The sequence below is a fragment of the Petaurus breviceps genome, unplaced genomic scaffold (assembly GCF_028583685.1).
Source record: "Petaurus breviceps papuanus isolate PSGF00001 unplaced genomic scaffold, PetGlider_PUasm1.0 126, whole genome shotgun sequence".
In the NCBI taxonomy this organism is placed as follows: domain Eukaryota; kingdom Metazoa; phylum Chordata; class Mammalia; order Diprotodontia; family Petauridae; genus Petaurus; species Petaurus breviceps.
The window spans coordinates 86,466,675-86,486,829 of record NW_027185655.1 but is presented as its reverse complement, the minus strand read 5'-3'; the positions used below and the strand labels follow the sequence as shown (position 1 = coordinate 86,486,829).

At 39.1% G+C, this 20,155-nt stretch overlaps 1 protein-coding gene and 1 long non-coding RNA gene across 2 annotated transcripts in view; both read left to right on the top strand.

The window, feature by feature from the left end:
- Positions 1 to 3,130: 3,130 nt before the first annotated feature.
- Positions 3,131 to 20,155, top strand: part of LOC138170731 (uncharacterized) — a 37,261-nt gene continuing 20,236 nt past the window's right edge. The window contains exon 1 of the long non-coding RNA XR_011170720.1: positions 3,131 to 3,223. This is a non-coding gene — a long non-coding RNA (uncharacterized lncRNA). The remainder of the gene's footprint in view (positions 3,224 to 20,155) is intronic.
- Positions 5,034 to 7,448, top strand: LOC138168855 (ATP-dependent RNA helicase DDX1-like). The gene is given in 2 exon segments (XM_069097782.1): positions 5,034 to 5,910; positions 5,912 to 7,448. Coding segments are annotated over 2 exon segments (2,223 nt in total). The 5' UTR covers positions 5,034 to 5,052; the 3' UTR covers positions 7,277 to 7,448.

Below are 20,155 nucleotides of genomic sequence, written 5' to 3'. Positions count from 1 at the left end.
TTATTCCCCTGTGTTACTAACTCTCACACATGGAGGAGGGATGTTCTGAATGGGCAGAATTAATCCAAAATAAAGTTTTCACCCAGTTTCCTCCTTTCTACATACATTAATCAATCAACAATTTTAAGTTTTTAGCACTAATACAATAAAATAACTCAATAATCTTACAAATTCCAAATAACTAATAATCAAATTGTTTTAGTTGTTACCTCCTCTCTAACTTCAAGTAGATGTGTAAATACCCTATTTTCTATATGGCATATATAAACATTATAAGATGTAAGTGACATTAACTGTTTTTAAACAAGTTCCTTATCTTTTAGTTCCAACAAAATTCAGATTAAAATTTTGCTTATCTAACACTATTTCTGGCTTACAATGATCCCCACATGACATTATGACATCAATATTATTTTCAAATAATCACTTGCAAAAATTAATGATAAGGGGCGGCTAGGTGGTACAGTGAATAGAGTACCAGCCCTGGAGTCAGGAGGACCTGAGTTCAAATCGGACCTCAGACACTTAACACAAAAACTAGCCATGTGACCTTGGACAAGTCACTTAACCCCAATTGCCCTCCAAAAAGCCAAAAAAAAAATCAATGATGAAAATTTGGGCTTATCAAGTGCAGAGGTTTTTCTTCTCTCCTCATGGCTGCAGAGCCTGATTGCGAATGTAGGGATTTGAATTGGAGAAGTCTATCTGCTTGCTTAAAAGTGTGGGCTTCAGGGTGCCTCAGGACTGTTGCTATTGGGTTCCTTGATAACTTTAGTATGTTTCCTCCCTTTTGCCAGATTGGGGAGGGTAACTTAAATTCCTTATTAATCTTCAGCACTCTCTTTTTGCCTGATCTGGGACGAAAGACTTTAATGAATTTTTGTAAAAATGATTTTTGCTGACAAAACTTTTACTCATTAACTGTATTTATGTGTTCACTCCTTAAATACTTCTTTGAAAGTGAGAGCTTTGACTCTTCCAGCAAAGAGGGAGTCAGAAATGGCACTGTATTCTTTCTCCCCCATACTAGAAGATTCAAAACTTCACATTTTTTTGTCAGATCTTAGAAAATTTCCCAATTTGCCTAAATGCCAAATAATATATCTTTTAAATTTTTTTGAAGAGTTTATATAGTTTATTTATACTTTGATGAACATTTATTATCTTCACAGATAAACATCATCCAGAATGCCTTTTATTCCTTCTTTCTGCCAGCACCGACATTTGCTTTTGCAGTACCCCTGACTTTCCGCATTCTGTTCTTGTGTTCCATTTTCTGCTTTCTTGATGGCTTTTTCTTCTCATACAGGCCATGTCTTGCAAGTCTGCACTTTGGTTCATTTTTATTTGCATAGTTAAGGGAATCATAAGTCATGCCAAAGCCAGTTGTTTTGCCAACACCAAAATGGATTCTTATAATATGGTTTAAGGTCTGATACTGCTGGATTTGCTTCCTTTACATCTATTCCCCCCTGTTTTCTTTGAAGTTCCTCAATAGTATACTATTTTTATCTTATCTTTAGCATCAAATTAGGTGTGACACTTTTTACTTTTCACCTGAATTTAATTGACCTAAAATTGTATTCCCAAATGTTCATCTGTTTGTCTCTTTGATCTGAGGGAAAAAAAAATCCCTTATTATTTATTATCACCTTCTCTTCACTCCACTTGGCCAGAGTGGAATGAAGAGGAGATTTTCAAACTTTTAAAAATCTTAACACTTCTGTTCACATCTTCCATGAAAATAATTTATACCTATCTTAAACTTTTTACCCATGCTCCTCTCATTGCTACATACTTAAACTTTCTTCCTTTATCCTACTTTCATTTTTTTTTTTTGCTGGACTTTGATTAAAGCCCCTTTTAAAACCACACATATCGGGGCGGCCAGGTAGCACAGCAAGTAAGAGCACCGGCTCCAGTGTTGAGAAGACCTGGAGATCGAATCCCGGGCTCAGACACTTAGCACCCACCCAGAAACACCTGGCCATGTAACCTTGAGCAAGTTACTTAACCCCAATTGCGAGTAAGAGTACCGGCTCCAGTGTTGGGACGACCTGGAGATCGAATCCCGGGCTCAGACACTCAGCACCACACACAGAAATAACTGGCCGTGTAACCTTGAGCAAGTTACTTAACCCCGATTGCTCAAAAAAAAAAACAAAACCCCACACATATCTTATTTCATTTTTTTTTTTTATTAAGCAATCGGGGTTAAGTAACTTGCTCAAGGTTATACGGCCAGTTATTTCTGGGTGTGGTGCTAAGTATCTGAGCCCAGATTTGATCTCCAGGTCATCCCGACACTGGAGCCGGTGCTCTTACTCGCTGTGCTATCTGGCTGCCCCTCATTCTTTTTTTTTTTTTAAAGAAAGTTGGCAGGTTTCATTTATTCAGTAACTTTTTTTCTTTTCTTTTTTTATTAATCAAATGATTTATTAGCTTCTAGTTTACATCATTCATTTCTGCAAGATTATGAGCTACAAGTTTTCTCTCTGTTTTTCCCCTACCCACCACCCCAAAATAGTGATCCCACTGGATATCCTCTCCTCTAATCTGCTCTCTCCCATATCTTCTCCCATACCCCCTTAGATTTTTCCAGTAGGACACGGTGGATTTCTATGCTCCAGTGCCTGTATATCTTATTTCCAAGTTACATGTAAAATAATATTAATTATATATATATATATATTTAAACATTTAATTTTAAAACTTTGAATTCCAGATTCATTCCTTTCCTCCCTTATCACCCATCCTTACTGGGAAGATAAGCAATTCAGTATAGGTTGTACATGTGTAGTTATGCAAAACATTTCCATACTGGATATATTGTAAAAGACTGACTATATTTCCCTCCCTCCTATCCCACCTCCCACTTGCTCTATTTTCTACTTTGATCCTGTCCCTTTTCAAAAGTGAGTGCTTCCAACTTCCCTCCCCCCCCAGCCTGCCCTCCCTTCCATCAGCCCCCTCTCATCCCCTTCCCCCCTACTCTCCTGTAGGGTGACATACCCTATTTAGTGTGTATGTCATTCTCTCCCTGAGCCAAATTCAATGAGAATAAGGTTGACTCATTTCCTTTTGCCTTCCTGTTCCTCCCTTCCATTGTAACAATTTTCCCTTGCCTCCTGATTTTCAGGGGAAACTAGCATAGTTTCTATCTGATTTTCAGATCTGAAAAGATTAAACAGTTGCTGGCTCTCCAGATAATCACAGAAGCCAGGTAAGACTTACTTGATAATATTAGAGACAGCTGCATCACACTGAAGTATTGGAGCCATCCCCGGCACTTTCATTTCTGATGTTAAACATGTCATTAATATATTCCATAGGAAAAAAGGCAGAAATGGGGAAATGCTGGAGTCCCTCACTCCTCTCTCTCCTGGCTGGCTCCCAATTTACCAAATAGGGACAACATTCCAAGAATTCGTGTAGCTGACAGTTAATGTTAAGTAATTCTCTTTCTTTTACTAATGTCTTAAAAAAAAAAAACAATTGGGGTTAAGTAACTTGCTCAAAGTTACACAGCCAGTTAATTGTGTGGGTGCCAAGTATCTGAGGCCGGAACCAATCCCTGGTCTCCCCACGCAAGGGCCGCGCTCTTACTCACTGTATGACCTGGCCGCCCCTCTAATGTCTTTAAGAGTCTTAAATAATATTTTTTCTCCTAAAAATTTTCTGAGACCAGGCTTATCTGCTTACTTGTTACTAAGTTCCCTACTGATCCTACTTTAGCCTGGTGAATTATCCACTGAATAGCCTTTTGGAGGGTAGTGAACATACTACAATCTCACTGCTTGACTACATCCCCTGTAGGGGGAAAGCAGGGTACGAGTACCAGGCAGGATATTCCAAACCTCCCTAGAACAGGATGGAGTTGTCCCAAGGCTTCTAGTTAATACTACATTGCTACATTATGCTAGTTTTCCCTGAGAATACTGCAAGTATCCTTGTTCTGCAAATATCATAGCAAATTTCATAAAGTCCTTACATCTCAAATACATAGAAAAATGAGTTAAATGTATAAGAATATAAGTCATTCCCCAACTGATAAATGGTCAGATCATAAGAACAGGCAGTTTTTGGAAGAAGAAATCAAAACTATCTATAGTCATATGAAAAATGCTCTAAATCACAATTAATAAGAGAAATACAAATTGAAGCAATTTTGAGATATCTCACACCTATTAGCTTGGTTAAAATAATAGGAGGCAAATGATGGAGGGGATGGTGAAAATAGGGACACTAATACACTGTTGGTGGAATTGTGAACTGACCAAACATTTTGGAGAATAATTTGGAATTATACCCAAAAAGCTATACAGTTGTGCATACCTTTTGACCCAGTAATACCACTAATTAGGTCTGTTTCCCAAGGTGACCAGGGGAAAAGGAAAAGAATCTACATGTTCTGAAATATTTGTAGCAGCTTTATAGCTTTTGTATATTATTGTGGTATATGATATAACTTTAGTATATGATTGTTGTGAAATTCTACTGTGTTGTAAGAAAAGATGAGCAGATAAGAAATGATGATGGAGCAGATTTCAGAAACATCTGCATTAACATGAATTGATGTTGAGTGAAGTGAGCAGAACCAGAAGAATATTATTCGCAGTAACAGCAACATTGTGTGATAACCAACTATGATTGACTTAGTAATACATGGATAGAAGATAATTCCAAAAAGATTCATGATTGAAAATGTTATCCTTATCCAGAGAAAGAACTGATAAGAGTCTGAATATAGATAGAAGCAAACTATTTTCACTTTTCATTTTTTAGTAGTTTTTCCTTTTGTTCTGTTTCATAACTAATATGGAAATGTGTTTTACATGATTGCACACATATGATCTATAACAAATTGCTTACTGTTTTAGGGAAGAAGGAGAAGAAGGAGGGAGGGAGAAAAATTTGGAAATCAAAATCTTATAAAAATATAATGTTAAAAATTGTCTTTATATGTAATTGGAAAAAACTAAATAGCATAAACAAAAAGAAAAGATGAGCAGTTTGGTTTTAGAAAAACATGGGGGGGAAGACAGTGCTAAGATGACGGCCTTCTCAGAAATGGGTGTCATGCCTGAGATTGCACAAGCTGTGGAGGAGATGGATTGGCTCCTCCCGACCGATATTCAGGCTGAGTCCATCCCGTTGATTCTAGGAGGAGGTGACGTCCTTATGGCCACAGAAACAGGAAGTGGAAAGACTGGGGCCTTCAGTATCCCGGTCATCCAGATAGTTTATGAGACCCTGAAAGACCAGCAGGAGGGCAAGAAAGGGAAGACCACCGTGAAGACTGGGGCTGCAGTGAACAAATGGCAGATGAATCCATACGACAGAGGCTTGGCTTTTGCAATCGGGTCGGATGGTCTTTGTTACCAGAGCCGAGAAGTGAAGGAATGGCATGGCTGTCGGTCGAGGAAAGGAGCGATGAAAGGAAAGCACTACTATGAAGTGTCCTGTCACGACCAAGGCTTGTGCAGAGTTGGCTGGTCCACATCCCAGGCTTCCCTAGACTTGGGGACCGACAAGTTTGGCTTTGGCTTTGGTGGAACTGGGAAAAAATCCCACAACAAACAGTTTGACAATTATGGAGAGGAATTCACCATGCATGATACAATTGGATGTTACCTGGATATTGACAAAGGGCAGGTCAAGTTCTCAAAAAATGGAAAAGAGCTTGGTCTAGCTTTTGAAATGCCGGCCCACCTGAAGAGCCAAGCTTTCTTTGCTTCATGTGTCTTAAAGAACGCTGAACTGAAATTTAACTTTGGTGAAGAGGAATTTAAATTCCCCCCTAAAGACGGATTTGTTGGACTCAGCAAGGCTTCGGATGGTCACGTTGTGAAATCTCAACACACAGGAAGTGCGCAGGTGGCACAGACCAAGTTTCTTCCCAATGCTCCCTCCCAAGGCCCTCATTGTGGAGCCATCCTGGGAGCTGGCAGAGCAGACTTTGAATAACATCAAGCAATTTAAGAAATATGTGGATAACCCGAAGCTGAGGGAGCTTCTGATAATCGGTGGTGTGGCAGCCCGGGATCAGCTCTCTGTCCTGGAGGAGGGGGTGGACGTTGTGGTTGTCACTCCGGGAAGTCTGGATGACTTGGTGTCCACTGGGAAACTCAACTTATCCCAGATTCGCTTCTTGGTTCTGGATGACGCCGACGGGCTTCTTTCCCAGGGCTATTCCGACTTCATCAATAGGATGCACAATCAAATTCCTCAGATTACTTCTGATGGAAAAAGACTTCAGGTCATCGTCTGCTCGGCCACTCTCCACTCTTTTGATGTTAAGAAGCTTTCCGAGAAGATCATGCACTTCCCTACCTGGGTGGATCTGAAAGGAGAGGACTCGGTCCCTGAAACCGTGCACCATGTCATGGTTCCTGTGAATCCCAAAATGGACAGACTGTGGGAGAGGCTGGGCCAGAACCACATCCGGACTGATGAAGTCCATGCCAAAGATAACACCAGACCTAGAGCCAACAGCCCTGAGATGTGGTCTGAAGCCATAAAGATCCCAAAGGGGGAGTACATGGTCCAGGCCATCAAGGAGCACAAGATGGACCGAGCCATTATCTTCTGCAGGACCAAGATAGACTGTGACAACTTGGAACAGCATTTCATGCAGCAAGGAGGAGGGCCAGACTAGAAAGGACACCAGTTCTCCTGTGTTTATCTTCATGGTGACAGAAAGTCTCATGAGAGGAAGCAGAACCTGGAGAGATTTAAGAAAGGAGACGTATGGTTTCTGATTTGCACCGATGTGGCTGCCAGAGGGATTGACATCCATGGGGTTCCTTATGTCATAAATGTCACCCTGCCCGATGAAAAGCAAAACTATGTCCATCGGATTGGCCGAGTCGGCCGAGCAGAAAGAATGGGTCTGGCTGTGTCCCTGGTGGCGACTGAAAAGGAGAAGGTTTGGTACCACGTGTGCAGCAGCCGGGGGAAGGGATGCTATAACACAAGGCTGAAGGAGGATGGCGGCTGCACCATCTGGTACAATGAGATGCAGCTGCTGTCTGAGATTGAGGAGCACTTGAACTGCACCATCTCTCAAGTGGAACCGGACATCAAAGTCCCTGTGGATGAGTTTGATGGCAAGGTGACCTACGGACAGAAGAGAGCGGCTGGGGGTGGGACCTATAAAGGCCATGTGGACATATTGGCGCCTACAGTACAAGAGCTGACAGCTCTGGAAAAGGAGGCCCAGACTTCGTTCCTGCACCTCGGCTACCTTCCCAACCAGCTTTTCAGGACCTTCTGACGGGCACAAGACCCGAGCCTGTCTGCAACTCTGGGGTTGCTGGGCCCAGGCTCCCAAGGCCACTGTCCCAGTGCTGGTCCTTCTGGTAGTAACGCTGACTTTCCTGCATGTCAAGGAGCTTGAGTCTAAATCCTCTGTAACAAATGTCTGAAATAAAAATGGCCAGCCTCAAGACGGTAAAAAAAAATTAAAAAAAAAAAACATGGGGGGAGTGGAGTCAAGATGGCGGAGTAAAAACAGGACCTTCGAGCAGGCTCCAGCTTTCACCTTCCCCAATCCATATAAAAAGGGGATTCTGAACAAACTTTGGAGCTGCAGACCCCACAAAATAACACAGAGAAGCTAACTTCCCGCTGATGATAACCCAACTAATATCTCTGGCAGCTGAGAAAACCCCAGAGTTTGGGATAAACGTTCCCCTGTCTGGTGGCAGAGTCCTATTGTGGCAAAAAGCCCAGGGGTCAAGTGACTGAGGGGCAAGATGACCAGGCAAAAGAAACAAAGCAAACAGAAGATTCCAACATTAGACTCCTATTTTGGGTATAAAAAAGAGCAAAGCATGGAACAGGAGGAAGACAGTGAAGTCAGAACTCCTGCACCAAAAGCTTCAAAGGAAAATACAAGCTGGTTACTGGTCACAGAGGACCTTAAGAAGCAAATAAGAGAAGTGGAGGAAAAATTGGGAAGAGAAATGAGAACAGTGCAAGAAAATTATGAAATGAGAGTCAACAGCCTGACTAAGGAAAATAACACCTTAAAAAATAGACTAACTCAAATGTCAAAAGGGGCTCAAAAACACAATGAGGAGAAGAAAAAAAAAAGCCGAATTTGCAAGATAGAAAAAGAATCTCAAAAGCTCACTGAGGAGAATTATTCCTTCAGAATTAGATTGGAGTAAATGGAAGCTAATGACTTTGTGAGAAATCAAAATGCTGTTAAACAGATCCAAACAAATGAAAGAATAGAAGGCAATGTGAAATATCTCATGGGAAAAACCACTGACCTGGAAAATAGATCCAGGAGAAATAATTTAAAAATTATTGGACTACCTGAAAGCCATGATCAAAGTAAGAACCTAGAAATCATCCTCCAGGAAGTTCTCAAGGAAAACTGCCTTGATGTTTTAGAACCAGAGGGCAAAATAGAGGTTTAAAGAATCCACCGATCACCTCTTGAAAAAGATGCCCAAAAGAAAACTCCTAGGAATATTATAGCCATGTTCCTGAATTCCCAGATCAAGGAGAGAATATTACAAGCAGCCAGGAAGAAACAATTTGAATATTGAGGAAACACTATCAGGATAAAACAGGATCTGGCAGCTTCTACACTGAGGGATAGAAGGGCTTGGAATATGATATTCTGGAGGTCAAAGGAGCTGGGATTAAAACCAAGAATCACCTACCCAGCAAAACTGAGTGTCATGTTTCAGGGGAAAATATGGTCCTTCAGTGGAACAGAGGACTTTCAAGCATTCTTGATGAAAAAACCCGAGTTGAATAGAAAATTTGACATTCAGATACAAGAAGCAAGAGAATCATGAGAAGGTAAACAGGGAAAAGAAATCATAAGGAACTTATCAAAGTTGAACTATTAACATTCCTACATGGAAAATGATAATTATAACTGATGAAACTTTTCTCAGTATGAAAATAGCTGAAGGGAATAGAAATATATATGTCTATATAGGACGGTATATGGTCATACTAATACATATGTGAATATGTGTATATATGTTTACAGGTATACATAGATAGGGGCATAGGACAATTTAATAGGAAAGGATGATACTTAAAAGGTGAAATTAAGAGGTGAGAGAGGAATATAATGAGAGGAGATGGGGAGAGACAGAATGGGGAAAACTATCTCATATTGAAGAGGCAAGGGAAAATGGTTACAATGGAGGAGAAGAATAGGAAGGCAAAATGGAATGGGTCAACCTTATTCCCATTGAATTTGGCCTGAGGAGGGAATGAAATACACACTAAATAGGGTATCTCACCCTACAGGAGAGTAGGGGGGAAGGAGATGAGAGGGGGGATGATGGAAGGGGGGGCAGGCGGGGGGGGAGGGAAGTTGGAAGCACCCACTTTTGAAAAGGGACAGGATCAAAGTAGAGAATAGAACAAGTGGGAGGTGGGATAAGAGGGAGGGAAATATAGTCAGTCTTTTACAATATATCTACTATGTTATTGTTTTGCGTTAGCCACACATGTACAACCTATACTCAACTGCTTATCTTCCCAGTAAGGGTGGGTGACAAGGGAGGAAGGGAATGAATCTGGAATTCAAAGTTTTAAAATAAAATATTCAAATATATATATATATATATATATGTATATATATGCTATTAATACTATTTTACATGTAATTGGGAAATAAGATATACAGGCACTGGGGCACAGATTTCCACCATGCCCTACTGGAAAAGTCGAAAGGGGTATGGGAGAAAATATGGGAGAGAGCAGATTGGAGGAAGGGATATCCTGTGGGACTGCTCTTTTGGGGCGGTGGGTAGGGGGAAAATGGGGAGAAAATTTGTAACTCAAAATCTGGCATAAATGAATGATGTAAATCAGAAGTTAATAAAGCATTTGAAAAATTTAAAAAAGAGAAAAACTTGGAAAGATTTGCAGGAAATAATGCAGAGTAAAATGAGAAGAGAATACTGTGTACAATAACAGCAATATTATTCAAGGAGTTAACTGTGAATGACTTACCTACTCCTTGTAATATAATAAATCAAAGCAACTATAAAGGACATATGAAGGAAAATACTGTCCATCTCCAGAGAAATTACTGAAAAATGGAAGTATATATTGTATGGTTCCACATGTATCAAATGTTGGCCTTCTCTAATTCAGGGTTGGGAGAGAAGGAAGGAAAGACTTGGAACTCAAAATGTAACAAAAAATCAATTAAAAAAATAAAGACAGTTTGATTACTCGCTTTTCCTTTTTTTTTTTAAACTACTTTCTCCCCACTTGCTCTCCCAACCTCACCATTAGAAAAAGGAAAACAGAACCTTTGTAACAAATATTCATAGTTGACTTCTCAATAGGGAAGTTAGGTTGCCCAGTCTTTCATTCCAACTCCACCTCAATTCTTGAGGGGGAAAAACCCTTATTGGCTCTGGTCTAGGGTTTGTTTCTTAGCCCCAAAAGGGGGAAGCAAAGGAAGTACTTTATATAAACATGTATGGAGTATAGAATAGGATCTTTTATTCCCACACAGAAACAATGATATCCATAAAGATCACAGCACACATTACAAATTATTAGAACCTAATTCTGTAAACTAACTTATCCTTACTAGTACAGTTAGCTGGGAGGTCACAACTTAAGGCTTTTTCTATTTTGCTTCTGCATAAGCATTATCTAATCAAACTGCCAAACAAGTTCTCCTAGTGATCTCTCCCTGCTAGGTATTCTTTCCCTTGTGGCCTGTCTGCTTTGGCTGCTGTTGATGTTGCAATTGCCCTAGTAGCCACCACCCTGACACTAAGTAGTTCCTTTTGAAGCCAGAAGCTTGTGTGCTCTGGAAGGGGGTCAGAAGTACCTTTTAAGATTTTACAAGGTCCTTCTTCAAAGTGAGAGAGATTGAGAGAGAGAGAGAGAGAGAGAGAGAGAGAGAGAGAGAGAGAGAGAGAAGACTCCATCCTCCATCTCAGGCAGGACATAAACTCATTCAGTTAGGGTTAGACAGGGCATGAGACGGGGTTGCCCTCCCCCGTGAGACTCTCCAATCAGCCATACTTATGGAAATGATAAAATGTGATAATCACAAAGAATGGGGAACCCTGGATGAGCTGTGAGTTTCATCAGAAATGAGAATGCCACCATTTGTAAGATCATGGATTCAGGTTGTCTAAGTATCAGAAATGAGAAACTGCGATCATTTTTTTTTAAACCTAAAGATATCAAAATGTATAACAGAAAAAAAACCATCATGCTAGAAGGGGACTGAATGAGTATGAAATCAAGGTAGAGTATGAGAGGGGAGAAGATTGCATTTAGAGACTGCACTGATCTCTCACTTTGTCCTTAGCATCTATGGGTTGATAATTCTGGAAACTGCCACAGCTGCTGGTGATCTGAAGTCCCTCCAGCAGGTGAGAATAAAACCTTGGGCTTCTGCAGGACTGGGCTCGGCTCCCAGAGCACTGTGCTGGCCCCTTCCTGCCAGCCTGCTGGACTGTCTTCAGTGGGAGGTTAGCTTCTATGTGTCATTTTGTGGGTTCTATAGCTCCAAAATTTGTTTAGAGTCATTTTTTACATGTATTGGAGGAGGTAGAAGAGGGAGCTCTGTGGAAGTCCTGTTTCTACTCTGCCATCTTGACTCCTGAAGTCAGAGATGAGAGATAACAATTCAGACATGGAGAAGAGCAAATGAAGATATAGGTAGAAGATGGAGCATATTGTTCAGGGAGCAGCAAAGAGGTCAGTATCATTGGATTAGAGAATACAAGGAGGTCAAGTGTAAGAAGATTGGAATGGTAATGAAGGGCTTTAAAAGCCCCAAAGAGCATGTTATATTTGATTCTAGAAGTAATTGCAAGCCACTACAGTTTACAGAGTATGGTGACATGGTCAGAGCCATGCTTTAGGAAGATTGCTCATACAGAGTAGGATAGACAAAGTAATGAAATGGGGGGAAAAAAGCACTAACTTTTTTAAGTTTCAAAAGTTGCACATAGCAACCTCATAGAAGTTAAGAGTCTTTAAAGATTTTAAATGCATTCTAATTTTTTCAAACATCTATGTATATTCATTTTTACTTTTGCTTTCAATATATATAGTCAATACTTATATGAACTGATACTGAGTGAAGTAAAGAGAATGAGGAGAACATTGTTCATAGTAACAGGAACATTATGCAATGATCAACGTTGATAGACTTGGGTCTTCTCAGCATTACAATGATCTAAGACTTTTCCAGAAGATTCATGATGGAAAATACTGTCCCTATCCAGAGAAAGAATTATGGAGTCTAAATGCACATTAAAGCATACTATTTTCACCTTTTTAAATTTTTTCTTTTTCTTAATTTTCCCCTTTTGTTCTTATTCTTCTTTCAAAACAGGAGTAATGTGGGAATATGTTTAACATGATTGTCCATGTATAACCTATATTAGATTGCTTGCTGTGTTGGGGAGAGGAGAGAGAAGGAAGTGATAAAAAAAAAGTTTGGAACTCAAAATCTTATAAAACTGAATATATAGGGCCCAGGAAATAGTGTTGGTGGGATACCTATCATTATCTAGTATGACTTGAAAAAAGATCCAACAAAGGAGACTGAGAAGATATGGTCAGACAAGCAGGAAGATAACCAGAATAGAGAAGTATTATGAAAACCTAAAGAGCAAGGGGTATACAGGAAATGAAAGGGATTGCAGAGATGTCAAGGAGGATGATCATTAAGAAAAGGTAGATAGATTTGTCAAGCAAGAGATCACTGGTAACTTTGGAGAGTGATTTTTCCATTGACTTATGAAGTTGGAAGCCAGACTCCATGGGTTTAGAAGACAGTAAAAGGAGAGAAAGTAGAGTCATTTATCATTGACAACTTTGTCAAGGAATTTAGTTATGAAGGGGAAGAGAGATATAGGATTATAGATAGTAAAGGTGGTAGGATCAAATGAAGATTTTTTTAAGGATTGAGGAGACATGGGCATGTTTGTAAACAGCAGAGAAGCAGGCAGTAGACAAAAATTAAAGATTAGTGAGAGAAGGGGAGATGGCAGTTTTTTGAAGAAGAGAAGATGGAATGGGTTCATGGATGCATGTAGAGGTGTTTTTCTTGGTAAAAGAAGGTCCACTTTATGTAAGATAATGGGAGAAATCTGAATAATATGAGATAAGGAAGTGGGGAGAAGGGGGAGTTCTTTGTGAATAGCCTCAATTTAAAAAAAATGAAGTATGAGGTAAGATTCTCAGAAGAGTTGCAGGGTATAGGAGGGAGCAGACCATATAATATTAGAGAAGAGATGAAAAGTTTTGGAATAGCTACAGTGGTGAGGGGTATAGTGAATTGATTAGAGAGATATAAAAAGAATTGCCTTGCTGCAGTGAGGGCATATGTGAAATTATGAAATATAAATTTTTTGTAGATCCAGTCACCACGGTGTCATGTTTTTCTCTAGCTCCATTCAGCAGCATGTGACTAGGAGCAATGACAGTGAGAGGATGGTGGGAGTCATCAAAGATTGGAGTTTGGCAAGGCATGATCAGAAATGGAGCAAAGGGACTCCAGTATAGAGCAGAGTGTACAGTTGTACTGATTTACCAAGGGTTCAAGATAGTGAACCATTCACTGTGATATAGCTGTCTGTTGGAAACAGATAAAAAAGAAAATGATCAAGTAAGTTTTACGTAGGACCAAGCATAATATCTGATTTCTGCAAGCGATCTTTAACAATTTCTGAGTGTACTGAGAGTTCTGAGTTTTGTCTATGTGTCTCTGTGTGAAAGAGTGTGAGTGAGTAATCTAACACCCTGTAAGGTTCAATATGCAGCTGGACTTTCCTTGGAATGCTCTTGTCTCTTTCCCTCCCCCTTCCTGAGGAGAGAGGAGAAAAGAAAAATATTTTATTTTAATAAATTATATGATGGTTATATTAAGTCATGGAGTATAGAAAGAAGTATCAGGCATAAACTATTTGCATTAAAAAGTGTGAACAGAAGTTTTAAGACCTTTAAAAGTTTGAAAACCAGGGCGGCCAGGTAGCACAGCGAGTAAGAGCACCGGCTCCAGTGTCAGGATGACCTGGGGATCAAATCTGGGCTCAGATACTCAGCACCACACCCAGAAATAACCTTGAGCGAGTTACTTAACCCCTATTGCTTAAAAAAAAAAAGTTTTGAAAATCTCCTCCTCTTCATTCCACTCTGGCCAAGTAGAGTGAGGAGAAGGTGATAAGAAATAAGGGAATTTTTTTCACTCAGATCAAAGAGGCATACAAACAAGCATTTCTTGCCTCACTTATTGAAAAAAAAAATCTGTGAATCAGAATGAAACTGTAAGTCAATTGAATTCATGTGAAAAGTAAAAAGTATCACTCCTAATTTGATGCTAAAGATAAGTCAGAATTCATTTTACTATTTGGCATTTAGGCAAATTAGGATATTTTCTAAGATCTGATAAATAATATGAAGCTTTGAGCTCTAGTAGGGGGGAGAAAGAATACGATGCCATTTCTGTCTCCCTCCTCGCTGGAAGGACCAAAGCTATCACTTTCAAAGAAGTCTTTAAGGAGTGGAAACATAAATAAAGTTTATTGGAGTAAAAGTTAAGTCAGCTGAAAACATTTTACAAAAATTTATTAAAGTCTCTCATCCTAGATAAAAATAATAGAGTGCTGAAGAATAATAAGGAATTTGAGTTACCCTTCCAATATGAATTTTTAACCTTTTTCAGAAGTTACAAGCTCTTATGACATAGAGGCCACTACCTATATTGCAATTTGTTCTTCATTTCCTAGGCCTCTTTATCTAAATAACGTGACTATTAATCAAAAATTCAAGTTTCTCCAACTTTTTCCCCAAATATTCATAGAACTACATTAGCTTAGTCTTATTTTCATCAAAATGCATATATTCTACGTAATCATATGTTATAATTTTCTGCTTCTATGGGCATTCTGACACAATTGAATGCTGATAATGTTCCTGCCACTAACAGACTTATTTCAATCTTTCTGTGATCATTTAAAAATAATATTAATTACAGTCATACCCCTTATAATAAAGATATTACAACCTAGTTGCTAAAATAAAAAGGGGGAGCAATTAGCTGTATTAGCTACTGTTTTATACACCCAAAATACATTAGCTAAATAAAAAACATTGCTAAAAATGAGTATATACCAGCAGTAAAACAATGTGAAAAGTTAATACTCCCCAAAATAGATTTCTATTCAATTACAAAATAGAGACATGGGGTTGCTATATACATCCATATATAATATATATACATATATATATGTAGAATTTTGTATATACTTTCAGATGAGGTCATTGTATTAGTTTTACTTAACTTTTACTTTACTGCAAGAGATCTTTCAAGAAGTGTGAGTAATGCAAATATTTGTAATACAAAGAAAATAATAAAAGTTAAAAAATAAAAGTAATAACTTCAATGCAAAAAAAAATTTCAATTCTGGCACTTATATAAGCAAGTAAGTCTACAATCCTGAGTATGCTTATCAGTAAAATGGGTACCTACTTTGTTTTCAGTTCTTTGCCAAACACTATTTTTACCCCACTTTACTTGGTTGTTGTGAAAAACATCTTTTAAGCCTTAAAAGGCAGTCATGGCAGGGAGTACACACACACACACACACACATACACACACGTATATATAGACTTAGAAAGTTTTATAGAGAGATATGTTTATGTGTGTGTATTTGTACACATATGTATGTATAAGTCTCACATACATATGTGTGTCTCATTTTGTACTCTAATCTATTTGTACTCTTTCATGAACAGTAGGTTTCATCACAAGTCCTCTAGAATCCTGGATAATCATTGCATTGTTCATAGTTCTTACTAATGTCAAAGTTATTTGTTTTTACAGTATTGTTATTGTAAGTCTTCTGACTCGTAGTCTGGGCTCTTTCCATTATATCATGCTACTTCTCTGTGCTGCAAAAATTCTTTACAGAAAGGTGATACTAAGTCTCTGCCTTAGTTACAGTAACTACAGGCTAAGTGGTGCCTCCTGAAGGTGCAGGTCTAGACAGAGAAGAAGACACTGCATATGAAAGGAGAGTAAGAAGTTATTATGGGTCCATTCATTTGTCCTCAATATCTGGGAAAGAGCTTAACAATTACCTTCCTATAGGTAAAGACAGAAATAGAGCCCACTAAACAATAGTATTTGGAAAAATACGATATTTGCTGAACTTTAATTTTAAAAAATGAAAGCATAGATATTAGAAATATATATATATATTTTTATAAAAGGCACAGGTTGCCTGCAGATCATTAAAAATTCTCCATATACTGTACCAAAGCACAAATGCTTTATTCATTTTTCTAAGCCATAGGTACCCACCTCCCAGAACTCGGCATCAAACAAAGTATTTGGATACTTCACAAAAAATAATTTTCTAAGCTTTCCACCGGTGGAGACTGATACTTAGTAAGGTGTGTTCTTGAAATAGAAAAGCAGCACAACCTAGTGGACAAAGAGAAAACTGCAGCTCTGCGATTGAAAAGCTGTTCTGGAGCTCCAGTTTACATACACTCTTTTAAAAAAAAAATTTTTTTTCAAATGCTTTATTAACTTCTGATTTACATCATTCATTCCCGCCAGATTTTGAATTACAAAATTTCTCCCCATTTTCCCCCTACCCATCGCCCCAAAATAGCAGTCCCACAGGTTATCCCCTCCTCCAATCTGCTCTCTCCCATATTTTCTCCCATACCCCTTTTGACTTTTCCAGTGGATCTCTATGCCCCAGTGCCTGTATATCATACTTCCCAATTACATGTAAAATAGTATTAATAATAGTACATATATATATATTTTTAACATTTTATTTTAAAACTTTGAATTCCAGATTTATTACCTACTTCCCTTATCACCCACCCTTACTGGGAAGATAAGCAGTTCAGTATAGGTTGTACATGTGTGGCTAATACAAAACAATAAAATAGTAGATATATTGTAAAAGACTGACTATATTTCCCTCCTTCCTAGCCCACCTCCCACTTGTTCTATTCTCTACTTTGATCCTGTCCCTTTTCAAAAGTGGGTGCTTCCAACTTCCCTCCCCCCCAACCTGCCCTCCCTTCCATCATCTCCCCTCTTATCCCCTTCCCATGCTACTCTCCTGGAGGGTGTGTATTTCATTCCCTCCTCAGGCCAAATTCAATGGGAATAAGGTTGACCCATTCCATTTTGCCTTCCTATTCTTCCCCTCCATTGTAACCATTTTCCCTTGCCTCTTAGATATGAGATAGTTTACCCCATTCTGTCTCTCCCCATCTCCTCTCATTATATTCCTCTCTCACCTCTTAATTTCACCTTTTAAGTATCATATCCCTTCCTGTTAAATTGGTCTTGTGCCCTCTGTCTATGTATACCTGTAAACATATATACACACATTCATATATGAATTTATATGCCCATATACCCTCATATATAGACATATATATTTATATTCCCTTCAACTACTGAGAAAAGTTTCATAAGTTACAATTAATGTTTTTCCATGTAGGAATGTTAATACTTCAACTTTGATAAGTTCCTTTTGATTTCTTTTCCCCGTTGCTTCTTGTATCTGAATGTCAAATTTTGTATTCAACTCTGGTTTTTTCAGCAAGAATGATGGAAAGTCCTCAATTCCACTGAATGACCATATTTTCCCCTGAAACATGATACTCAGTTTTGCTGGGTAGGTGACTCTTGGTTTTAATCCCAGCTCCTTTGACCTCCAGAATATCATATTCCAAGCCCTTCAATCCCTCAGTGTAGAAGCTGCCAGATCCTGTTTTATCCTGATTGTGTTTCCACAATATTCAAATTGTTTCTTCCTGGCTGCTTGTAATATTCCCTCCTTAATCTGGGAATTCTGGAACATGGCTACAATATTCCTAGGAGTTTTCTTTTTGGGATCTTTTTCAGGAGGTGACCAGTGGATTCTTTCAACCTCTATTTTGCCCCCTTGTTCTAAAACATCATGGCAATTTTCTTTTGAGAACTTCCTGGAGGATGATTTCTAGGTTATTTCTTTGATCATGGCTTTCAGGTAGTGCAATAATTTTTAAATTATCTCTCCTGGATCTATTTTCCAGGTCAGTGGTTTTCCCATGAGATATTTCACATTGCCTTCTATTCTTTCAGTTGTTTGGATCTGTTTAACAGCATTTTGATTTCTCAAAAAGTCATTAGCTTCCATTTACTCCAATCTAATTCAGAAGCAATGATTCTCCTCATTGAGCTTTTGAGATTCTTTTTCCATCTGGCAAATTTAGCTTTTGAAGGCATTCTTCTCCTCATTGCCTTTTTGAGCCTCTTTTGCCATTTGAGTTAATCTATTTTTTAAGGTATGATTTTCCTCTGTCAGGCTGTTGACTCTCATTTTGTGATTTTCTTGCATTTTTCTCATTTCTCTTCCCAATTTTTCCTCCACTTCTCTTATCTGCTTCTTAAGGTTCTCTGTGGCCTGTTACCAGCTCGTATTTTCCTTTGAAGCTTTTGGTGCAGGAGTTCTGACTTCACTGTCTTCCTCATGTTTCATGCCTTGCTCCTTTTTGTTCCCAAAATGGGAGTCTAATGTTGCAATCTTCTGTCTGCTTTGTTTTCTTTGTCTGGTTATGTCGCCCCTCAGTCACTTGACCCCTGGGCTTTTTGCCACAGTAGGACTCTGTCACCAGATAGGGGAGCTTTTGTCCCAAATGCTGGGGTTTTCTCAGCTGCCGGAAGTATTAGATGGGTGCTCTCTCTGAGGCCTCCACATGCTCTGGCAAGCTGGACACACCCCAGGACCTCTACCCTAGACTGCAATCCAGATCCAAGAAGATTAAAGCAAGAGCGATTACCTCTCAGACTGGTCGCTTAGTCCCCCTACACTCTGCAGGCCAGGAGCTGAAGCTGTCACATGGTGCTCACTGGCTGTGCCGGTGTCTCAGTGGCTTCTTGCCCCGGGGGGCAAAAGCCATGCACTCCCACTTACTGTTCCCAAAGTCTAGACTGCACTGACCTCTCACTTTGTCCTTTGCATCTATGTGTTGATAATTCTGGAAGTGACCACAGCTGCTGCTGATCTGGAGTCCCTTTGGCCAGCAGCTCCTCAGACCAGCCCTGGGGCTAAAGCCTCCGAGTGGGGCTGGGCTTGGCTCCCAGAGCGCTGCACTGGCCAATTCCTGCCAGCCTGCTGGGCTGTCCTCATTGGGAGGTTAGCTTCTCTGTGTCATTTTGTGGGTTCTGCAGCTCCAAAGTTTGTTTTCCTTTTTACATGGATTGGGGAAAGTGGAAGCCAGAGCAGCAGGGAGGTCCTGCTTCTACTACGCCATCTTGACTCTGCCCCCTACATACACTCTTGAGTGAGTTGGTCTTTTAGGCGCAGGGTCTAATTTCTATTTCACAATAGCATTCTGAAGAATAATTAACATTTGAGGACAAATTACTTTCTAAAAATAAGCCAAGCTAAACCAGAATGCAGTGAGTGATAGGTTGTTAATGACAAAGTAATTGAGCTGTCCTTTGAATTCTAGGGTGAGAAAAGACATTTAAATTCTGCCAAAATGAAGTTAAAAACAAAACAAAACATGGCATCATAGACTTAGAGCTGGTAGGAACCTTAGAGATTTATCTCAGTCAATCCCTTCATTTTTCAGATAAAGAAGCTGAGGCCCAAAAAGATTAAATGACTTGAATGTCTCAAAAGCAATCAATTGTGGCCCTTTTATCATGTTAAATTAAAAAAATTTTAAAATTATGTATCTATGTTCCAAAGTTTGCTAGAAATAAAAATGTAAGAGGTTGATCAGAGGACCTGTAGATCAATTTGGTGAGTCCTCCAATCAATTCAACGAAATTATAGGTCATGGGCTTTTCTTGCAAAGGCAATTCCCCAGTTAGTACACACATACCTTATTCCCTTGTTGAGAGAACCCAAGGTACTCCATTTTTTTTGTTTCTTGCCTGAAAGATGATTTATGGGAGTGAGGGGTATATGTGTATGTATATATGTATGCATGTACATATACATACAATACAATACAATACAAGTTGTGTGTACATGCATGTGTGTGTATACTGAACTCTTTTCAGAAGATCTGCCCTATAGTCTATAAAAGCAAGTTGTGAACTACTTACCCTTTCTCTTGTCCTTTACATTCTCTCTCTCTCTCTCTCTCTCTCTCTCTCTC